This window comes from Scyliorhinus torazame, chromosome 19 (assembly GCF_047496885.1).
Source record: "Scyliorhinus torazame isolate Kashiwa2021f chromosome 19, sScyTor2.1, whole genome shotgun sequence".
Taxonomy (NCBI): domain Eukaryota; kingdom Metazoa; phylum Chordata; class Chondrichthyes; order Carcharhiniformes; family Scyliorhinidae; genus Scyliorhinus; species Scyliorhinus torazame.
Window position 1 is genome coordinate 76,892,989 of NC_092725.1, and position 24,540 is coordinate 76,917,528.

The 24,540-nt window shown below is 44.8% G+C and overlaps 1 protein-coding gene across 3 annotated transcripts in view; it reads right to left on the reverse strand.

Moving 5' to 3' along the window:
• fbln1 (fibulin 1) overlaps positions 1 to 24,540 on the reverse strand; it is a 345,473-nt gene that overhangs the window by 60,873 nt on the left and 260,060 nt on the right. For 2 of the 3 annotated variants that reach the window (XM_072484570.1, XM_072484568.1), the window contains one exon: positions 15,132 to 15,255. In XM_072484570.1, the coding sequence (XP_072340671.1) occupies positions 15,132 to 15,255 (124 nt within the window). Of the gene's footprint in view, positions 1 to 5,571; positions 7,163 to 15,131; positions 15,256 to 24,540 lie in introns of those variants that run through there. The other variant, XM_072484569.1, reaches the window with a different exon arrangement.

Genomic DNA, 24,540 nt, shown 5'->3' on the forward strand with positions numbered 1-24,540 from the left:
AATGAGAGAAACAGAAAAGGAGAGAGAAGAAAGAAACAAAGATAGAGATAGAGAGGAAAGGGAAAAAGGGAGAGAGTTTGAACTTCATAAAATGGCTATGAAACATGAAAATCAGTTAAAATTGGCAGACGCAAAGGGAAACATACAGTTGGATGAGATTGATGAGGATAGTGAGACAGAGCGTCATAGTCAAAGACGTGGTGGGGATCTATTTAAATATGTCCAAGCATTGCCAAGGTTTGACGAGAAGGAGGTAGAAGCCTTTTTCGTTTCATTTGAGAAGGGAGCTAAACAAATGAAATGGCCACAGAACATGTGGGTATTACTAATTCAAACAAAGCTGGTAGGTAGAGCTAGTGAGGTGTTTGCATCGCTACCGGAGGAGGTATCTGGAACGTATGAGGAGGTGAAAAAATCCATCTTAGGTGCATATGAGCTAGTGCCTTACAGACAAAGGTTTAGAAATTTAAGGAAAGAATTTGGTCAAACATACATGGAGTTTGAAAGGCTCAAACAGAGTAATTTTGATAGGTGGATAAAGCCTTTGAAAATAGACCAAACGTATGAAGCTTTCAGAGAAATTATACTTTTGGAGGAGTTTAAAAATTCAATTCCTGATGTAGTGAGAACTCATGTGGAAGAGCAGAGGGTTAAAACTGCGAGATCAGCAGCAGAAATTGCAGATGATTATGAATTAGTTCATAAATCAAGGCTTGGTTTCCGATATCAGTTTCAGCCTGTGAGGGATAGAAACTGGGGACATGAGAAATACTCAAGTGGTAAAGGTAAAGGTGATCTGATGGGAGATAATAAAGAGAGTGTACCTCAGATTAAAAAAGAAATCCAGGAGGGTGGAAGAGAAATGAAAAGTTTCAAATGTTTTCACTGTAATAAACTAGGCCATGTAAAGTCACACAGTGTTGGTGGTTGAAGAAAAGCACTGGGAAGGCTGATGTGGTAAAACAGGATAAGACAGTGGTGTTTCTTAGAGTGGTAAAGGAAAGCCCAAGGGAAGCGAAGGAGGTGCAAACGATTGTACAGCCTGTTCAAGAAGTAATTGATAAGAAGGTGCCAGATGTCTTTAAAGAATTTACTTGTGTGGGTAAAGTTTACTCGTGTGTATCAGGAGGAGCAGGTAAAGAAGTCACAATTTTAAGAGCTACAGGAGCTAGTCAATCTTTAATGGTAAGAGATGAGGAATTATGTAGTTTGGGAAGAATGTTACCAGAAAAGGTGGTAATATGTGGAATTCAGGGTGAGAGGAGTAGCATTCCATTATATAAGGTAAGGTTGGAAAGTCCAGTGAAGAGTGGTGGAGTGATAGTAGGAGTAATAGAGAAACTATCTTGTCCAGGAATACAGTTTATCTTGGGTAATGATATAGCTGGATCGCAGGTGGGAGTGATGCCTACAGTGGTTGATAAGCCAGTGGAAAATCAGACAACTGAAGTGTTGAAAATCCTAGGATTTTTCCGGATTGTGTAGTAACAAGGTCGCAAAGTCACAGGTTAAGACAAGAGGAGAAATCAAAGAGTGAAGATGAAGTGGAAGTGCAATTATCAGAAACGATTTTTGATCGGATGGTTGAAAGGCCAGGTGGAGGATGAGGCGAATATTTTTAGTTCAGGAAAATTGGCGGAGTTACAACAGAAAGATGTAGAAATAAAACGGATATATCAGAAAGCATATCCGGAAGAGGAAGAGTATACCAGAGTGTTATTACCGTAAAAGTGACGTCTTGATGAGAAAATGGAGACCTGTACATATGCAGGCAGATGAAAAATGGGCAGAAGTTCATGAAGTAGTATTGCTAGTAGGGTATAGAAAGGAGATGTTGCAAGTGGCACATGAGATACCAGTGGGAGGTCATTTGGGGATAAGGAAAACTCAAGCTAAAATCCAGAAACATTTTTATTGGCCTGGACTACATAGGATTGTAGTTAAATTTTGTCAATCGTGTCACACATGTCAAGTGATAGGGAAACCTCAACCGGTGATAAAACCAGCGCCCTTAATACCCATTCCAGCATTTGAGGAACCTTTTACAAGGGTCCTAATTGATTGCCTAGGACCGCTTCCTAAAACAAAAAGTGGGAATCAATATCTTTTGACTATAATTGATGTGTCGACTAGATTTCCAGAGGCCATTCCAGTACGTAATATTACTTCTAAAAAGATTGTGGAGGAGTTACTTAAATTCTTTACTAGCTATGGACTACCCACAGAAATTCAATTGGATCAAGGATCAAATTTTACCTCAAAGTTATTCAAAGAAGTTATGGATAGTTTAGGAATAAAACAATTTAAATCAACTGCGTACCATCCAGAATCACAGGGAGCGTTAGAAAGGTGGCATCAGACATTAAAGACAATGTTGAGGGCTTATTGTCAAGATTATCCAGAGGATTGGGATAAAGGAATTCCATTCGTACTGTTTGCAATTAGGGATGCACCTAATGAGTCAACCAAATTTAGGCCTTTTGAACTAATTTTTGGTCATGAGGTAAGAGGACCACTTAAATTGATTAAAGAAAAATTGGTGGGTGAGAAATCGGTAGTTACACTATTGGATTACGTGTCAAATTTTAGGGAACGATTAAATAGAGCAGGTGAATTGGCTAGACAACATTTGAAAGTTGCACAAAATGTGATGAAACGGGTAGCGGACAAGAACTCCAAAGTTCGTAGTTTTGCCAGTGGAGATAAAGTTTTAGTGTTGTTACCAGTGGTAGGTGAACCTTTAAAAGCTAGGTTTTGTGGACCGTATCAGATTGAAAGGAAATTAAGTGAGGTGAATTATGTGGTAAAAACACCAGATAGAAGGAAGACTCACCGAGTGTGTCATGTGAATATGCTTAAAAGGTACTCTGAAAGGGAAGGAGAGAAAAAGGAGGTTTTAATGATTCTAACTCAAAGTGACGAACCAAATCCAGATGACTGTGAATTTGACATACCTCAAATTAAATTGGAAAATGAGGATGTTCTTAAAAATTGGGATAAATTGTTGAGTTATCTTCCAGAGGAAAAACAAACTGACCTGAAAGAATTATTGATATCACATGGGCAAGTTTGTAGAGATAAATTGGGAAATACTAAAATGGCTATACATGATGTAGATGTGGGAAATGCTGTTTCTATCAAACAACATCCATATAGACTTAATCCTTTAAAATTGGCACAGGTTAACAAAGAGATTGTGAGTATGCTTAAAAATGGCATAATTGAAGTGGGTTGCAGCCAATGGAGCTCACCCATAGTGATGGTACCTAAACCAGATGGTACCCAACGGTTGTGTGTGGACTATAGAAAGGTGAATGCAGTTACAAGAACGGACACTTATCCTGTCCCACGTTTGGAGGATTGCATTGAGAAAGTGGGACAATCCGCTTTTATTTCTAAATTGGATTTACTTAAAGGTTACTGGCAGGTACCTTTATCCGAAACAGCGAAGGAGATTTCAGCTTTTGTGACTCCAGATGGTATATACCAATTCAAAGTTATGCCATTTGGCATTAAAAGCGCCCCAGCCACATTTCAACGGTTAACTGATACAGTTGTTTCAGGATTACCCAATTGTGCGGTATATATCGATGATCTGGTAGTTTTCAGCCAGACATGGAAAGAACATTGAAAACATTTTATGGAGTTATTCGATCGACTTCAGGAGGCGGGTTTGGTGATAAACCTAGCCAAAAGTGAATTTGGAAAAGCCCAAGTCACTTTCCTTGGCCATACAATCGGACAGGGTCGATTGGTCCCACGGGATGTGAAAACGAAAGTTATTGGGGAGTTTCCAATACCCTCGACACAACGGGAAATAATTCGATTTTGTGGCATGAGTGGATTTGATCAAACATTTCTGCAAGAGTTTTGTAGCGTGATTGCTCCACTGACGGACTTGCTCAAGAAACGTAACAAATATCAATGGACAGCGGAGTTTCAACATGCATTTGACTGCCTGAAAGCTGTGGTAACCAATGCTCCTGTATTGGAGATTTGCAAGGGACTCTGTGATCAGATTGAACTGAAGTATCTAACTTTAAAAAGAAATGCCGAGGCACAGAGGAATGGATGGATCGTGCAGAGACTTTCTTGTTCAAAGAGACTGTCAATCGAGAAGGACTTCGAAGAAGAACGAAGAAAAAAAAATGGACTATATTATTATACCTGTTTGCGTGTGTTGTTTTTTTGAACCGGTAAAGTGTTTTTACTGTGTGCATTTCTTAATTGATGGTGCAAAGGTGAAAAATGAAACCATCTTGAAGTTGATGGTTTATTTTTTTTTCTTGGGGGGAGGTGTCATGTGAGAGTACCTTTAAGAAATGGATGTTTAAGCAATTTACCTTTAAGAAATGGAGCTGATCATATTACTGAAGTGATGTCAGAGGGTGGGGGGAGCTGAGCTCACTTCTGCTTTTTTGAGTTTCAGTTTGAGAAGGCAGCTGGGAGTGTCTTCGTGTTTTGTTTTGCTGCGAGCTGCAGGAAGAAACACAGAGCTGGTCTGTTGATTTCTGCAAATCTAAAGACTATAAATATATTGAATGTAACCTAATGTCTATTTTTGAAGGTTTGAAGTCTTTTGGATGTTTAAAGGAACAGTTTGAAGGATTATTTAGTGTTGTAGTCTTTTGGGGTTATCTTTGAAGTAATGGGCGTTAAGATATTCAATGTTTGTTTTTAAAAGGTTAACTTGAGTTCATAGAATAAACATTGTTTTGTTTTAAAAACCATTTGTCCATAATTGCTGTATCGCACCTGGAGAGTACGCTGTGTGCTTCCCACACCACAATCTATTAAAAGTTGTGGGGCGGTTGAACTCCATGAAACACTTTGGGGTTCTGTAAACCCAGACCCATAACAGTAGGCATCAGGGTACAGAAAGTAAAGGGCCACAGTGTGTAATGGAACAAACAGGAGCAAGCAAAATTGCATAAGGGTGCTGTGAGAAACTTATTTTTTTAAATCTATTTGGATGGACACATAGAGACTATAAAAACCCTATAATCCAGAAGAGAGGAAATACACTTTATTGAACAATGTGCAATAAAATGGAAGAACAAGTTTAAAAAACCTCCACTGCTAAATTTCATTTGAACAGTGTCAACTGTACTTGGTTAATCAATATTAATTAGTAATTAACTTGGTATGGGAATTAACCTGTGCAAGGAGCTTATATGGGGGCAGTCTTAGAACTAAATGGCACCACAACTGGATTGTAGGAAGATGCAGCAAAGTGTTGTCAAATGATTCATAAAACTTCTGGCATCCATAAACTGGAAATAGGAGGAAGCTTGTTAACTATAGCCAATAGATTGCCCATTTTGGTTAACTGTGTCCAGCCTCATTTCATATTGTCATCACACAATATTGTCAGCCAACTGTTGTTAAAATTGCTGCAAGTTTGCATTCATATATTCAGTGCCCTGTGTAATTAAAAACTGGGAACAGTTAAGAAAAGCAAACATTTGTTGTTAATCTGGCTCAAGTAATTCATAAGTTTGTGCAGTATCTGTTTTACTAAGAAGCACCCCACCTTTCAAAACAGAAGAATATGAATGTTATCAACCAAACTAATTTAGAAATGTTTACTTCACAAAATAGCAGATGATTCAGTACACACATTTCAGTAAAAGTACCAACTTATTAGAATTTTCAAATTAACAGTACTTGAAGAGTGAAACAGCTGAAACACTTAAAAAGACTGACATAAAATCACCAAATTTAATAGCAGTTTTTTGATAATTCACAACATTATGACATTGTTTGGAGTATTCTGCTTGTCGACTTGTTGTGATTGGTTTTGCAACTGTAGTGTTATAATAAGTGGAGAGCAAGTACTTAGGCATGTGAAATGCATAACAACAAAAACCTCCTTATGTGTCTCCTTTCAAATTTAATATATGGCAAACAACTTGAGAATACACTTAACAATAATCCATTCCTGCACACAAGCCAAAGGGAGTGAATTTCTGCAGAAATTCTGCTTGTCCATCATACCAGAAGAGCTGCATAAAGTAGCTTTATTGTATGTAATACCATTTCTAAGGTTCTTCCTTGCAGAAGTACAGGAGAATCCCTCGTTGGAAGTCACCCTCAAATTTTTTAATTGATGCACAGGAGCCATTTATTGCTCCAAACATATTGAGTAGGATTCCCAAATTGATCACTTTGACATGCAAGTGTGGACACATTAGAAAAATAAGAAATAAAAGATATTCTCTACAATATCAAAATAACTTTGATGATATTAACTCTTCGCAAAGATCTAAATATCCTCGTTAACTTCCTCCAAGAGGTAAAAATATTTTGTTTTATATCGGGGGGGGGGAGGGGGGGAAGCAGAATTTGTTTTGGTGTTTGGTATTTACATTTTCATTTGTGTAATGATGATTTAATAAGAACCCACAAGATAATAATTGATGTGATGGTTTACTCTTTGAATGAAGACCTCATAACTGACAAGTGACAATGCCCTCAAGATGGTTATCACATAAAGTAATGTATGTGTTTCACACCTTTCTTAATGTTACACCTTCCTTTTGTGTACAAAGAGACAGAAATCATGCATGAGATCCATCATTAAGTCACTGAGCATGCATTATAAAGAAAAGGAGGGCAATGCATTATGAAACTTTGTTGTCTTTAAAACAATTGAAAAAAAAAGTAGAAACGTGTACTCTGAGCTACTTGGCATGCGCAGAAAATATAAGTAAGACCAGATTTCATTTTTTGCCAGTCAGCATATCATAGGGTCAATTGGGGTAATAATAGTAATTATTGCTTTGACTATTCACCAAGTAATAGTCATCAAACCACAGCAGTAACAACAATGTAGATCTTTGCTATAAATATGTTGGTGACTCCATGACGCAAGAGCTTCATTTCAACGGTAAGAAGAAAATCCCTGGATTCTGTGATTTGCTGCTGCACAAATACAACTCCGCCGTGATTATTCAGTTCTTGTGTGTTAAAGTAGTCGTCCTCATTGCCATGGGTGATGGAAAGGAGAACGTTATCTCCAGGAACAGCGTGAGAGGGCCCGAAACGGAAGACATTGGTGGGCACTTGGATGTTGGTGGGGAAAGTGAGGTAATAGTAGGTTATTCTTAAAGGCAGGCTTTGGCACTCCTTATTCTCATTGCAAGGCAAGCGCTCACAGCGACTGGAAGAAAGTGAGAGAGGAAAGAGGGGTGTTAATGAACATAAGCAAAGCCAGCAAGTCAGTGCAGCAGAAAATAAAAGAATTACCTACACAATGGAGGTTAATTCCCATAATGGTTCTTCTACGTATCTATCCTAACTTCAGTTAAAGAGCCGTGAAAATCTCAGAAAAATGGGAAACAAGCAAGAAAACCCCCAAGAAAATTCATCCCCAACATTTCCACTCAGAATTTTAGATTTTGATCTTTGACCAATGACAATTTGACAAATGTTTTCTTCTATTACAGAATAAGCAGCAAGTAATGATGTCACAGGATAAATTTCTAATGGGGTGTTTCCTTGTTTGCCTTACTAGTGAAAGAGAGGGACAGAACGTCAAGAAAAAAGATACAAAAACAATGGTCAGAATTTTACGCCCCCTCCCCCCGTGCAGGTTCTGAAGCAGGTAGGGGGAACATGAAATTGCATGGAGGGGATTCCTAGCAGGATCCCGCCCACCCTGACAAAGTAGCACTTTTACAACGGGATGGGCAGGGCCTCAGATAGGAACCTATCCCCACCCCAATTAATGGCCACTTCCTGTCCTTTTCCTGCCCAGCCTCAATCTTTAGGTTGGTGGACGGATAATAGATCAGTGGTGGGAAACCCATAATTGAACAGAGTTGGATTTCAGATAGGAAGGAGGGGCACGTTCATCAGAACATCTCTTCCAACTGGGGGCACCATCATCTTTAAGGCCCGGTGATCTCTGGACTATCACCCTCCCCAGGTCTATTCCCTGAGAGGCCGATAGCCCCCTTTGTAACCCTCCAGGTGTTCCCTAACCACCACCCTCGGGACCCCTACCACTTACCTGTCCTCAGTGCCCAGCACATAGGTCCACCCAACTCTCCATCAGCCACTGCAGCGCTGTGCCTGAACGGATTTGAGAGCTGCCAGTCAATTAGTTTGCCAGCAGCCCTCCAAGGCAGGACTTTCTCCTGAGGGAGAGTAGACGTCCTGCCTTATGCAAATCAGTGCTTGTTAGAGCATGAAATGGCATCAGTGCTGCTATGGTCAGTTGGGATGTGACCCCTAACTCTTCAGAGCCAAGCCACTGTAATCCTGAAAATTCAGACCATTGTTTTTGCAGGATATCTGTGAATCCTCCACCAAAAGTACACCAAACGAGGAAGAAAACCTTCACAGAAATTCACCTCATCCCCATTCCACCTCACATATTGAATGTGGCCTTACTGAAATCCTTAATTTCCTTATACTTTTGTTTTAATAACAGTGTAGTAACAAACATTATAGTTGCCCATTTAGTTAAGACATATTTGAATGTCAATAATATTGAACTTCCTGCTCGCCACTATATCTTTGGCAGTAAAGACACAGAAACCCAATAAATGCAGTGAGAGAAATGCTAGTATGAGACATAGCCAAGCAAATCCATTCAGAATCTTGCAATTGACTAGAGCACAGGAAAAAGCTGAGCATATTATTAACAACAGCATGAGACACAATGAAGGAATCTGGATGAAATCAAGACCACATGGCTGGTTATTAATGTCAGAGGGATGACATACAAGATAAGCTAAGATTCTTGAGCATTCTATTGAGATGGGTCAGAGGGAACATTGTAGAAGAACACAGTACATAACAGATAAATAAATGTCTGTGCAGAAGGACAAGAGGAATTGAGTTTGGAAAAGGGGGGGGACAAATGTCAGCAAATATTATTCTAGATAGAGAATGATTAAGTGTAGCTGAAACAGGTAGCTGGAAGATTGGCTGAGACCAGGGTACAACTCATTTAAGTATTTACTCTTTTCAAAAATTCTTTCATGGGATGTGGGCATCGCTGGGTGGGCCAGGATTCATCCCAAATTACCCTTCAACTCCAGAGGGCATTTAAGAGACAACCACATTGTGGAAGGCCATGCGAGGTAAGGATGGCATATTTCCTTCTCAGAAGGACATTAGTAAACCAGAGGGATTTTTACAACAAAAATTGACTATGATTTCATGGTCATCATACGACTTTTAATTCCATATTTTTATTGAATTCGAATTTCACCATCTGCCATGGTGGGATTTGGACCCAGGTTCCCAGAGCATTACCCTGGGTCTCTAGATTACTAGTCCATTCTCCCCATGTCTGCATGGGTTTTGCCCCCACAACCCAAAGATGTGCAGCGTAGGTGGATTGACCACGCTAAATTGCCCCTTAATTAGAAAAAATTAATTGGGTGCTCAAACTTTACTTTAAAAAGATTACTAGTCCATTGACTATATCAACCCCCCCCCCCCAACCCCCCCTTTACTGCAATGGGGAAATTGAAGGGTTCGTTTTCAGGAAATGTGAGCACAAATTAGCCTTCGCTACCTGAATCTAAACTATCCATTTATAAATGTGGTACCATGCAAAAACACAAATATTTGTGACAGCCAAATAAATCAAGAGTATCTGTCCCCCAGGGCAGTTACCATTGACCAGAAACTAAACTGGACTGGCCATATAAATAATGTGGCCACAAGAACAGGACAGAGGCTAGGAATCCTGCAAGAAGTAACTCACCTCCTGATTCCTCAAAACCTGTCCGCACCTACAAGTGTGATGAAATACTCTCCACTTACCTGGATGAGTGCAGCACCAAAAACACACAAGAAGCTTGACACCATCCAGAGCAAAGCAGCCCACTTGACCGCAATCTTCCAAACCCATGAACCCTGCCATCCAGAACGACAAGGGTTGCAGACACACTCTACCACCTGCAAGTTCCCCTCCAAGTCACACATCATCCTGACTTGGAAATATATTGCCTTTCCTTCGCTGTCACTGAAGCAAAATCCTGGAACTCCCTCCTGAACAGTGCTGTGGGTCTATCATGTACTGCAAGCAGTTCAAGAAGGCAGCTCACCGCCATCTTCTAATGGGTGATTAGAGATGGGCAATAAATGTTGGTTTAGCCGGCGAGGCCCACATCCAATGAATGAATATCAAAAAATACTCAGTCAAATGCTGACTTGATATTAAGGGTAGTCATTCTCGACTCCTGCCTTGAATGAATTTTTAATAATCAACAGGAAAGCGTTTCACTCTCTCGCTGTGCAATTAGTCTGCAGCCAGAAGCAGATTATGCTGGTATGTGCGCAATACACTGGAAGCTCCCACAACTCTTACATTGGGAGTCACTCACAGGTGTCACAGACATTTGAGAGTCCTAAGCATATCCAGGGTTGGCTAATTGATGACAAAGAAACACATGGCTAATGATGCCCATTTGGTGGTCACAACTCCCTTTAGAGGAGAGGTACAATGCTGCCTATTCTGCAGCATCAGAGCCTCTGGTTTTGGTGGTTATATACACCATACACAAGGCTGACAGATATTACATGGAGGCCAATGAAATATACACTGATTGCACTGCACATCACCATTCAATCCTCTAAGATCCACTTTGACCACTCTTCAGTGCAGAAGCAGCATGAGACTAAACCAGCCTGCAGCTTCTATACTCATGAGGAACATTATATGAACTTCTGAAGCAGGTCTCAGAGATGCATTGCCAACCACCAAGTTCTGAGAGCCAGACACTTCACTCATGTTTCTACTGCGCAGAGAATGGTCACGTACTGTAATGAGATGGTGCGATACATGATGCCTGAGACACACAGTGGGTCATTTGTTACACTCGACTGACCACTGAGCTCTTAGGATTTCTTAACTTTTCTTACCATACTGCTATGTCCTGGTGCATCCCAACAACCACAGGAGAAGTGGAGGCAGCCTGCTGACTGTTACTGTCTGTTGTCTGTGATAACATTGGTGGGTGTCCTCTGGAAGGCTGAGGCCTAGAGAGCTCCTGCCTGCTTTGCACCTCCTACTGTGGGCCAGGTGCACCCTCCTCAGCCTGTGGAACTGGAGCTGATGGGGTCACAGGCAGGGGGGATTGGATGCAGCTGAACATACACAGAATCACATTGGTGGAATGTCCCACGGGCGGGCGAGTGTTCCTGGCTGACGCTCCTTCCTTTTGGGTGTCCATGGGCCCTTGGATGACTTCTTGAGGATAAGGGGCATCTGGAGTTAGGAGAAAGGGATCCGGAGTGAGGTCAAGATGCCTCATCACCTCTCTTAGCCACTGATGGACCCTACCTATGGCTAGAGCAATGGACTGCAGGTCCTGGCACTGATTAGACACAAAGTCCTGGACCAAGTCTCCATGGCAATTTCCATCTTACCAATGTTGACCTCAGTGCACTGGCATGTCAGGTCGATGACATCAGACTGAATGAGGGCAGACTCACCCACCCTCAGTACTAATCTGGTGACAGCCTCTGAAAACCCTACCTGAAATGCCCATATCTGTCTTTGCAGTAACAACATCTCTGTAAGGGCCGAGTCCACAGGCTCATCTGGCTCAGACTCAGCAGAAATCTGGCCTCCAAGTTGTCCCGAGTGCCACTGACCTTGGATGTCCCTGCCTCTGCCTGTTGTGGACTAGAATCTGTGCTCACCAGATGGTGACCCCCAAGCCTGCTCTAAAACCTGGTCCTAAACACCGTTGATGTGTGATTCTGCACTGGTGGAGAGTGCGGGTGAAGGCCGTGATGGATATACATTTAGTGGGTCCTCAGAATCTTCATCTGAGGTGGCCTGGGGGCTGGGACTGAGGGGCTGACTGCCAGTGGTCCTGGTTCCTGCTGGTGCCTGTTGAAGAGAGCAGAGATAATGAGTCATTGGTTGCATGGTCTGGGATCTCCCACTGTTGTTGTAGGCAATCTCCTGCATAAAGACAGACTGAACAAGACGGATGTCACAACAGATGATAAGCATGCCTTCTATGGATACTGAGTGCACATCTGTAAGGGCTGAGGACAAAGAACTGTACAGGATGTAATAAGAGATAGAGATGAAGATGTTGAGTGTGAGAGAATCAGTGGCGATGTCCCTTGTGCTGGTAATGTGTGAGATACATAGGAACTAGGAGCAGAAGTAGGCAATTCAGTCTTTCGAGCCTGCTCTGCTATTCAATAAGATCGTGGCTGATCTCTTCCTAGTCTCAAATCCACCTCCCCACCTGTTGCCCATATCCCTTCAACCCATTTTTTAATCAAAAATGTATCTATCTCATTCTTGAAAAACATTTAATGACTCAGATTCCACCGCAGTATGGGGCAGCAAGTTACACAAATTTACCAACCTCTGGGCGAAGTTGTTCCTCCTCATCTCATTTCTAAATCTACTGCCTCTTAACTTATCTCATTCTAGATTTCCCCACAAGGTCTATGTTTACTTTATTAATCCTATTTAGTATTTTGTACACCTCAATCAAATCCCCTCTTCTCCTTCTAAACTCCAGCAAGTATAAGCCCAAGCTGTTTAATCTCTCCTCATACATCAACCCTTTCTTCCCCAGAACCAATCTGGTGAACCTCCTCTGAACTGTCTCCAATGCCATCACATCCTTCCTCAAATAAGGAGACCACAACTGGACACACTACTCCAGATGTGGTCTCACCAACACCCTATACAATTGCAACAACACTTCTCTACTTTTATACTCCGGTCCTTTTGCAATAAATGCTAACATTCAATTTGCCTTTTTAATTACATGTTGTACCTTTCAACGATTCATGAACAAAGACATCCAGATCCTTCTGCCCAGGCTCATTTTAAATCTGCTTTCCAGTTAGATAATAATTTGCCTTTCTATTTTTTTGGCAAAAATGGATAACCTCACACTTATCTTCATCAAACTCCATCTGCCAAATTTTGGCCCAATCTCCTCACCTATCTATATCTGTCTGTAAAATCTTTATCTCCTCTTACCCGCCTGCTTTCCCATCTATTTTAGTATCATCCTCAAATTTTCCTCTGTTACACTCTGTCCCTGCTTACAGATCATTTGTATAAATTGTAAACAGGTGAGGTTCGAGGACTGAACCCTGCAGCATCCCACTAGTTACAGTTCGCCAGCCAGAGAAGGACCCATTTATCCAGACCCTCTGCTTTCTGTCAGTCAGCCAATCCCCAATCCAGTCTAGTACTCTACCACCAATCCCCTGCGATCTCATCTTCTGGATCAGTCTTTTATGCGGCACGTCATCAAATGCCTTCTGGAAGTCAAGATATACCATATCCACAGGTACTCCATTATCCACCTTGCTTTACATCCTCAAAGAACTCAAGCAAGTTCTTCAAGCATGACTTACCCCTCATAAAACCATGCTTACAATATTGGATTGAGCTTTGTCTTTCCAAATGTTCAGTCATCTCCTCCTTAATGATTGATTCCAGCAACTTACCCACCACAGAGGTCAAGCTAACCGGTCTATAGTTTCCTACTTTTTGTCTCTCTCTCTTTTTGAATAGGGGCATTACATTATTATGTTTCCAATCCACCAAGACCCTTTCCCGAATCCAGGAAATTCTGAAATATCATGACCAGTGCATCCACTATCTCCGCTGTCACCTCCCTTAATACCCCAGGTGCAGGCCATCAGGTCCCGGAGACGTATCTGCCCTTAATCCCATCAGTTTATTCAACACCATCTCCCTAGTGATGGTTATTGCACTACGTTCCTCTGCATTACCTGCATTTTTTGGAAAATTTTTAATATCTTCTACCATGAAGACAGAGGCAAAATATTGGTTCAGTGCCTCCGCCATCTCTGTGTTCCCCATTATTACCTCACCAGTATCGTCCTCTTAAGGGCCAACATTTACTTTAGCTGTTGTCTTCCTCTTTATATACTTGTAGAAGCTTTTGGTATCAGAGTTTATGATTTCTGTTAGTTTCCTTTCTTAGCTCATCTTAGCTCTTTTGATTTTATTTTTAGCAGCCTTTTGTTGAACCTTAAAGTTCTCCTGATTCTCCAGCTTACCACTAGCTTTTGCAGTTTGGTATGCCCTAGTTTTTACCTTTATACCTTCCTTGACTTCCTTATTTAGCCATGGAACGTTTTTCTCCCTTTTACAATTCCGCTTCTTCTCAGGAATATGCTTTAATTGAGTGGTTTTTAATATCTCCCTGAACATCCGCCATTGTTCCTCAACTGTTGCCCCTCAATTATTTCTTCCCAGTCGACTTGGGCCAACTCTTTCTTCAGGCCTGCATAATTACCTCTGCCCAACTCTAAAACTCTTGTATGGCATGCTGTCTTATCTCGTTCAATATGATACCTGTGGACTGTAACCCTGCAAATACCCGATAGCCTTCTGAGAGTGCGCGTTGAGAGTAAGGAGAAGGACTTACCCTGGTGGAGCAGCTGAGATTGTTCATCCCCTTCCTGCACAGGATGGTACTTCTCCTCTGGGGTGTATTAGCACTGTCTGCACTGGCGACCTGCTCCCAAGTCTTCGTGATGAGATTGGTGGACCTCTGGCTCCCATCACAGGGGAAAAGTATATCCCGCCAGTGTCTACTGCCTGGAGGAGTGCCCCCGGGTGGTGTCACTAAACATCAGAGCAGTGTGCTTCTCTTAAGGACCATTCTGCTGGTTGGCACAAGATGTCCGGGACTGCAGAGAGTGATGTGCGCGTGCATGAGGTTTAAACATGGCACCTGCAAAGGTGAGCCAATGAGGTGACGGCGGGGCCGACAAATCCTATCCTGCCCCGCTATGACGTACAACGTGCTTCACATTCATGTGCATATAATGAGCTAAAAGCGAGCAATCTGGCATGGAAATGTGCCACGATGGCTGGCGGGTTCCATGCCATCTTTCCCGCCCGCCACCACACTTAGTCTCTAAATTGGAAAGGTCTGCTTTTGATCTCTTTAATAGTTAATTGGAATGTAGATTATAATTTATTTTAAATATGATCATTATTAGTTTCAACTAATTTTTGTCTGCAGTCAGAGCTAAGCTGCATGTTAGCCTACCAAATGACTAGCAGGACAAGGGATCTCTATAAGAAAATACTTTGAAAACTCCAATGTTCATGACCTGAAATCTTTTTTAAATCCTTTACTTACGCATCTCCAGACTTTCGATAGTTTTCTGGGCACTCAAAGATCAGGCAACGGAAGCTGCCCTGGACATTGAAGCAGGTCTCTGTGCCAGAGCAGTTATGCCTCCCTGTGATACATTCATCGATATCTGTGGGAAAGGAAACAGGTTTTAGGTTAGGGAATGTAATTTTACAGGATTCTACATTGTTGCTGTATTCAAACTGAGCTTGGAGTTCCTGAGGAAAAGTCAATGCTGAACTTCAATGTACTGAGGGACCCCCCCTGTTTTCCAATGAAACCAATAAAAACAAACGGTACAAGTTTTTCTAATTTTGGTAAAGTTACTCTGGAGCAGATGCAATACTTTGCGCTCAGTGGGCTGAATTATAGCAGTTACTTGCCATTCAAAATCTTCATTTCTATCAGGCAAGTTTTACCATTTCTCTTCTTGTACTTAGCTTTTTATGAACAGTTTGGAACAGTTATAGGGAATCAAGTCTATTGCTTGCTTTTGGGAATCCTGAAGGCCCCATCGCAAACCATAGAATGACATTAACAAGTGAATGAAGAATTTGACAGGCATTTTCTACTTAATAATAATCTTTATTAGTGTCACAATTAATACTGCAATGAAGTTACTGTGAAAATCCCCTCATCGCCACACTTCGGCACCTGTTTGCGTACACAGAGGGAGAATTCAGAATGTCCAATTCACCTAACAGCACGTCTTTTGGGACTTGTGGGAGGAAACCGGAGCACCCGGAGGAAACCCACGCAGACACGGGGAGAATGTTCTTGTGCTTTATATTTAAAATGCAGCGTTGCTCATCCAAATAATAAACTGTCACACTGGAGGGGTAATCAAATTCTTTATGAAGGAGATGACACTTGGACAGTTTTTAATAAACAGTTGGATTCCACTTAGTCCCTAGCTGCCTTCCTGCTTGAGCTCCACAGGCTATCTGCTGTCGAGCAGCGCATGTCCTTAGACACAGAATTTCAGAGAGTTTGCAACCTACATGGCTTCGCTTTACCTAAAGTAGATGTTTGCATGGCCTCTGGACCTGTCCACGTGTGAAGTGAAAGCCGGTGCCTTTCTGGTTATTTTTGTTTGGTTACACAGGGGGAGAATTCAGAATGTCCAAATTACCTAACAAGCACATCTTTCGGGACTTGTGGGAGGAAACCAGAGCACCCAAAAGAAACCCACACAGACATGGGGAGAACATGCAGACTCCGTACAGACAGTGATCCAAGCTGGGAATCAAACCCGGGTCCCTGATGCTGTGAAGCAACAGTGCTAACCACTGTGCTACCGTGCAGCCCAGGTGGAGTCCTGCGGAGCAAATTGTGGTGAGAGTTTTATTTATCCTAGTATCCTACCCTTTGACAGCCAGCTGATTTCCATTGATTCCCCGAACAGGCACCGGAATGTGACGACTAGGGGCTTTTCACAGTAACTTCATTGAAGCCTACTTGTGACAATAAGCGATTATTATTATTATTATTAAATTTGGTGCATAACATATTGAATGTTATGTACGATTCTTATTTAATTGACCGTTGACATATTAACATATTTTTATAGATTACATTTTGTATCTCACAAGCGTTTTAATTCACTTTCAGTAAATCATAACAAAGGTACAAGACTCACTAATTCATTCAGCAAATGATGAACACGAAGGGATGTGTTTGTCGATGTTCTGTTCTTATGTAGAACCCCTTTATAAAAGTACCCATATTTTCATCCAATTGCGTGTTATACCTGAGGGAGCACTGTGTTAGGATTTTCAGGCTGGGAAATTGGACAAGGCCAGAAAACAGAAGTGGGATTTGAGATGCAGGATTAACCCATGCCCGTTGTTTCTACTGCAGGGAGCATACAAGCTTCGAGCTGTTTTCTAATTTAAATTATTATTGTCATAATATACACCAGTATATCATGGTGCAGACACACACTGATGGACACACAGTGGGACCAATCAACACACACAACACCGCAGCCAATCACCAGTTAGAGCACACGCACTATAAAGACAGGGGACATCAGAGTTCCCGCTCATTCGAGTTGCAGCTAGCTAGGAGGACAGAGCTCACAGCCTGCAGCACAGACATGCACCATGTGCTGAGTGCATCGACTGGTTAGGACAAGGCAAAGGTCTTTAGTTAAAGCTAGTATCGTGTTAACCCACAGTCAGAGTATGTTAAACAGTTAATATTTCAATAAAATAGTGTTGCACTATTTCAAGTGTTGGTGACCTGTATGTGTTCCACGGATCCAGAACACCCAACACAACATGATACCAGGAGTTGAGGGATATTAGCACTTCTTAGACCTACCTGCAAGTGATCTGCCTTCCGCCAGCATTCCGTCATCCTGCAACATGGACATCATCAGCCCGCCGCCGCCGCTCTGCATCGCCGGCAACCTAGGGGCCAACTGGAAGATATTCAAACAGCGCTTCCAGCTCTTCCTTGAGGCCACAGACAGGGAGGATGCCTCGGATACCAGGAAGATTGCTCTCCTCCTCTCCACGGCCGGGGACCATGCCATCCACATTTTCAATTCTCTAACCTTTGTGGATGATGAAGATAAAACAAAGTTCAAGATGGTCCTCCTCAAGTTTGACACTCACTGCAGTGTAGAGGTGAATGAAAGTTTCGAGCGCTACGTGTTCCAACAGCGTTTGCAGGGTAAGGATGAACCTTTCCAATCCTTTCTCACGCACCTCCGCATCCTTGCGCAGTCTTGCAGCTACGGGCCTACCTTTGACTCCATGATACGCGACCAGATCGTTTTCGGTGTTCAGTCGGACCCCCTACGACAGCAGCTCCTCAAAGTAAAGCAGTTCACCTTAGCGACCGCCATTGAGACCTGTGTCTTACACCAATACGCCACGAGTCGGTATTCCCACATTCAAGTGGCTGAAATGGCGTGGCAAGGAACCCACGAGGCGGAACGGGTCCAAGTGATTGAGCAACTCTAGGGCCTCAGTCTGGATGAGGGCGGCCATTTCACGCGCTTTTCGCAGACTCCTGCGCTTGTGCGCACCAAACGAGGGGACGGCGAAGAACGTAATGCGCAGGCACGCACCACGCACGACCGCACCGCGCATGCGCGGTGGCGCAGCAAACGTGCTGACGCTACGACGTGCGGCAACTGTGGCTCCGCCCATTTAAAGCGGCAATGCCCTGCCAAATCTCGACAATGCCTACGATGTGGCAGACTTGGCCACTATGCTGCCTTCTGCCGAGCAGCTCAGCCTGCTAATTCATATTGTTTCAGCCAGCCTCGCAAGAATGTCCGGGCAATTCGAACCACGGTCACCGAGTCCGATGCGGACCTCCCACACAGCAGTGACACCGAGGACCCGAAGGCGCCTTTTCGAGTCGGTGTCGTGACAAAAAACAGGCTGTCCCTGAAGCAAAGGCACCAGCCGCTGTCGATATACAGCATCGATCCAGACGATGAGTGGTGTGCCACCCTGACGGTCAACCGGTCCCAAATACGATTCCGCCTGGACACTGGTGCCTCCGCCAATCTCATTGCGCGGTCTGACTTCCAAAGCCTTCGTTTCAAACCAGCCATCCTTCCATCAGCCTGCCAGCTATTGGATTATAATGGTAATGTCATTCCTGCTAGCGGCTCGAGCCAACTTGAAGTGACGCACAGGTCACGCAAAGCCATCCTTCCTTTATAAATCGTGGGCTCCTCGAAAGACTCCCTGCTTGGCGCGCAGGCATGCAAGCTGTTGAACCTAGTTCAGAGAGTTCACTCTCTCTCTCCTGATGACAAGCCTTTCAGGACACTGACTTCAGGGCGCAAATCAACACCATCATCGACCAGCACCACGACGTCTTCGAAGGCATGGGCACGCTCCCATATACCTACAAGATCTTATTGAAACAGAATGCCACGCCTGTGGTGCACGCACCTCGCAGGGTCCCAGCACCCCTTAAGGACCGCCTCAAGCAGCAGCTGCAGGACCTCCAGGACCAAGGAGTGATCTCCAGAGTCACGGAACCAACCAAGTGGGTCAGTTTCATGGTATGTGTAAAAAAGTCTTCCGGCGAGTTGAGTATTTGCATTGAACCCAAGGATCTGAATCGCAATATCATGAGGGAGCATTATCCAATTCTCAAGCGCGAAGAGATCACATGCGAGATGGCTCGCGCCAAGCTCTTCACCAAACTCGACACTTCAAAAGGATTCTGGCAAATCCAGCTCGAGAAATCCAACAGGAAACTGTGTACATTCAATACCCCCTTTGGCAGATATTGTTACAACAGGATGCCCTTTGGGATCATATCTGCTTCAGAAATGTTCCATAGGATCATGGAACAAATTATGGAAGGCATTGAAGGTGTTCGCGTCTATGTAGACGACATAATCATTCGGTCCACCACCCCACAGGAGCATGTCAGTCGCCTCCAGCGCGTGTTCAAACGCATACGTGAGAAGGGCCTACGCCTCAACAGGGCCAAATGCTCTTTTGGTCAGACGGAACTCAAGTTCCTCGGGGACCACATCTCCCAGTTGGGTGTGCGGCCGGATACGGACAAGGTGGCTGCTATCACAGCCAGGAAAACGCCAGAGGACAAGAAGGCGGTCCTCCGATTTCTGGGCATGGTCAACGTTTTAGGGAAGTTTATCCCTAACCTCACCTCTCATACCACGGCTCTCAGGAACCTGGTCAGGAAGACGACAGACTTCCAATGGCTCCCTGCCCACGAGCACGAATGGAGAGAACTCAAAACCAAACTCACTACGGCCCCGGTCTTAGCTTTCTTTGATCCAGCAAAAGAGACCAAAATTTCGACCGATGCCAGCCAATCCGGCATTGGGGCAGTGCTCCTGCAACGCAATGAGGCCTCATCATGGGCCCCCACTGCATATGCGTCACGCGCCATGACCCCCACGGAACAGCGCTACGTGCAGATAGAAAAGGAGTGCCTGGGCCTTCTAACTGGTGTGGTTAAGTTTCACGATTATGTGTACGGACTTCCTCAATTCACCGTCGAGACCGACCATCGCCCGCTGGTCAATGTAATACAGAAAGACTTGAACGACATGACGCCTCGCCTCCAGCGTATTCTTCTCAAGCTCCGGCGATACGACTTCCAGCTGGTATACACCCCAGACAAAGACCTCATCATTGCCGAAGCTCTCTCCAGGACAGTCAACACTCCGTGTGACCCAGCGGGAATCGTCTGCCAGGTTGACGCCCATGTGGCCTTCGTGGCCTCCAATCTACCTGCCACGGATGACCGCCTCGTCCAAATTCGCCGCGAGACGGCGGATGGCCCTTTCCTACAGCGTGTCATGCACCACCTGACAGACGGGTGGCTCAAGGGCCAATGCCCTCAGTTCTATAATGTCAGAGATGATCTGGCAGTAGTAGATGGGGTTCTTCTGAAACTGGACCGCCTTGTCATCCCACATAGCATGCGCCAGCTCGTCCTGGAACAGCTACACGAGGGCCACCTTGGCGTGGAAAAGTGCCGCCGACGGGCCCGAGAGGCAGTATACTGGCCTGGCATTAATGACGACATAGCCAACACAGTGCTCAACTGCCCCACCTGTCAGCGCTTCCAGCCGGCTCAACCACGTGAGACTCTGCAGCCCCATGCGTTGGTCACGTCACCTTGGACCAAGGTGGGCATCGACCTGTTCCACGCGCTGGGTAGAGACTACTGGGTAGGACTACTAAAGTAGTCCTGATTGTGGACTAGTTTTCAAATTACCCGGAGGTGATATGGTTGCACAACATCACATCGTCTGCAGTCATCCGTGCCTGTAAGGACACCTTTGCTCGACACGGCATCCCACTCACTGTGATGTCGGACAATGGCCCCTGCTTCGCAAGCCAGGAATGGTCCAACTTTACCAGGCGGTACAATTTTGCACATCTGACATCCAGTCCCCTGTACCTCCAATCCAATGGCAAAACGGAGAAGGGCGTCCACATAGTCAAACGGCTCCTCTGCAAGGCTGCCGATGCTGGATCCGATTTCTACCTCGCCTTGCTGGCCTATCGCTCCACCCCACTGTCCACTGGCCTGTCGCCAGCCCAGCTGCTCATGGGTCGCACCCTGAGGACGACGGTGCCGTCCATTCATGTCCCAGACCTCGACCACGTTCCGGTCCTTCGACGGATGCAGCTGTCTCGTGCACAGCACAAGGTGGCTCATGACTCCCGTGCAGCTGATCTCCCTGCTCTGGCTCCAGATGACAACGTCCGCATCCATCTTCCGGATAGTGGCTGGTCTGCAACCGCTGTGGTCCTTCGGCAGGTGGCCCCCCGCTCGTTCCTGGTTCGTCTACCGGATGGCTCCATTCCACGCCGCAATCAACGTGCCCTTCGTCTCGTTCCACGCTCGTTACGTGATCCTCCACTGTCGCCTTGCCCTCCTGCTGACCCTGCCATGGACTATGCAGAGATCCTGGTCACTCTGCATCCTCCTCACTCTGACGCAGTCCAGCCCGCTCCTCAGCCGGCGGCTCCCGACCCACCCTTGAGGCGGTCAACCAGAATTCGCCGCCCACCTCAGAGACTTAATTTGTAAACTTTGTGGACTAATGGACTTTCTGATTTGTTCTGTTCTTCCGTTTAATCGTTTACGTGGTTTGTATATAGTGTTCATCTCGTTATTCTTGTGACACACTGTTTTTCTGCACCAGGCACCTTCCCATGTAAATACCTTAGTTCTCATGTACATAGTCCTGTAAATATTTCGCACACATGTAGTCAGGGACATTCTCACCATACACTATTTATTGCCACACAGGTACATTTTTTATAAAAGGGGGGATGTCATAATATACACCAGTATATCATGGTGCAGACACACACTGATGGACACACAGTGGGACCAATCAACACACACAACACCGCAGACAATCACCAGTTAGAGCACACGCACTATAAAGACAGGGGACATCAGAGTTCCTGCTCATTCGAGTTGCAGTTATCTAGGAGGACAGAGCTCACAGCCTGCAACATAGACATGCACCATGTGCTGAGTGCATCGACAGGTTAGGACAAGGCAAAGGTCTTTAGTTCATAGAATTTACAGTGCAGAAGGAGGCCATTCAGCCCATCGAGTCTGCACCGGCTCTTGGAAAGAGCACCCTACCCAAGGTCAACACCTCCACCCTATCCCCATAACCCAGTAACCCCACCCAACACTAAGGGCAATTTTGCACACCAAGGGCAATTTATCATGGCCAATCCACCTAACCTGCACATCTTTGGACTGTGGGAGGAAACCGGAGTGCCCGGAGGAAACCCACGCACACACGGGGAGGATGTGCAGACTCCGCACAGACAGTGACCCAAGCCGGAATCGAACCTGGGACCCTGGAGATGTGAAGCTGTGAAGTGGGTTAACACGATACTAGTTAAAGCTAGTATCGTGTTAACCCACAGTCAGAGTACGTTAAACAGTTAATGATTCAATAAAATAGTGTTGCACTATTTCAAGTGTTGGTGACCTGTATGTGTTCCACGGATCCAGAACATCCAACACAACAATTATGGCATACAGTCACCACAAACTATGCTGCTGCGCGACTGAGTGCTTGAGTAGGAAGTGCAAAATCATGAAAGGCTAGCGCGGTTTAAATGTAGCCTGCACCCCTTATAGTTAGCCTGCATTCTTGAAAGAGGACCTACACTGCAGCTGGAGCAAGTGCTGGAAGTCATTTTGGATCGCATTCTGATCCCATCTGATAATGCAAGAGTGTGGATGTAAAAGTTTTCCAACACTGGAGGCCTTAGAGCAGGATGTAGATAGGAGCAGAAATGTCACCTATCCACAGATCCCAGAGGCTCTCCAAACAAAGTTTGCAAAAGCAGTGGGACCAGATAAACATGGCAGTTGATACCAGGAGGCAATGCCACTAGGAGTTCAAGGACCTCAACACAAGTGGTCTATGTCTGTGAATGTATCTTAGGTTGCCCTATCCCATCAACTGCACAATTGATCTTGAATACAGCTCAGTAAGCACACCCCAAATACACACTTATCAACAATCTCTATCAAACAAATCTCATCCTGAACATTCATAGGCTGGAATTCTCCAGCCGCTCACTGACGGTGGGACTCGCTGGCCCTTCCGGCAGCACACACCCACCCATGGGTTTCTGAGCAGTGTGGGGTGGCTCCAATGGGAATTCCCATTGACAGGAGAGGGACCAGAGAATCACGCTGCCGTGAACATCGTGCCGCCTCCCGCCACCAAGAAACGCATGTCTGGGAGGCCGGAGATTCCCACCCACAGTTTCACTTCACCCTTCCACAATTCACACAGCTGCAGGCACACACGTCTTTTACACACACTGCCAGCTATTTAACTGTGACAGCTACATCACCCAAACAAATTGCACGACACTCACTGACACACTTCCCTGTCTGCTGCAGGATAAGGTGGCGTCTAACCAGAAGCAGCATCACCTAACGTGTTGAAGCAGAGGCACAAATTCATGTCCTTACTCCCAACGGAGGAGGTACTGGTCGCAATCATTGGTGATCACAGCTTAAGACCATGGCTACTGGAGGAGGTGAAAGCATCAAAAATGATGATATCCTTATCCCGAATCCTTCTCACCTCCCACTTTCCTCGCATTTTACAATCTCTTCTGGTTTACAAGCTGCAGATAGTCTTAAGAGTTTATAAATAACCTTCCCCTTCTGCCTTTCCCCTTTCAAAAACCCAACAACTACAACCTGGCCACGTAGTGGTAGAAGATCAAGAAGTGGAAGAGCAAGAAGGTAGTGATGAAGAAAAAACACCAGCACTGATGCTCACACGCAGCCAGCAGCTCAGCTTCTGACACTGCGCATACTTTTGAGAATGGCTTAGAGGGAGTGGTCTGTACAAGATAGACTGAATTTAATGGTCAAGGCAATGGCCAGAAAGCTGGGAGCAGCCCCGATGCGAATATTTTTGGAAGCCCAGACACAGTTAACTGCCCGGTGTTGTGGTTTCCACCCATTTTACGGCAGAGGTCTGGTGTCCAAGAGCTGCTGGCCAATCGGATGGCCCAGCAGTAGCGCCAGGAGTGGTGGCCACTGCTGTGATTGCAGCCAGTCCCAAACAACGAAGGTGGGGGCGAATCCGGAGTGTAAGTGTGTTGGTGGGGCTCACTGGGGCCAGTCAGGCAGGTCGGGCGGGGGGGGGGTCATTGTGGACGGCAGGGGTTCTTTCATCGAGGGCTCTGTGGGCCACAGTGTGCTATATCAGCAGGACGCTTCCCTCCAAACCCACAAGAATGTTGCTAGCTTTTACTCCCGAAGCGGGATTCTGACTGTTGATAGAATACCAGCAGGGGTGAGGTGAGGTTCTTAAGTGGCTTTTAATTGACCTCCAGACAGGAAGCCCATCCTCAAACTTTCCTGCTACTGATTTAATTGAAGAAAGGTGATA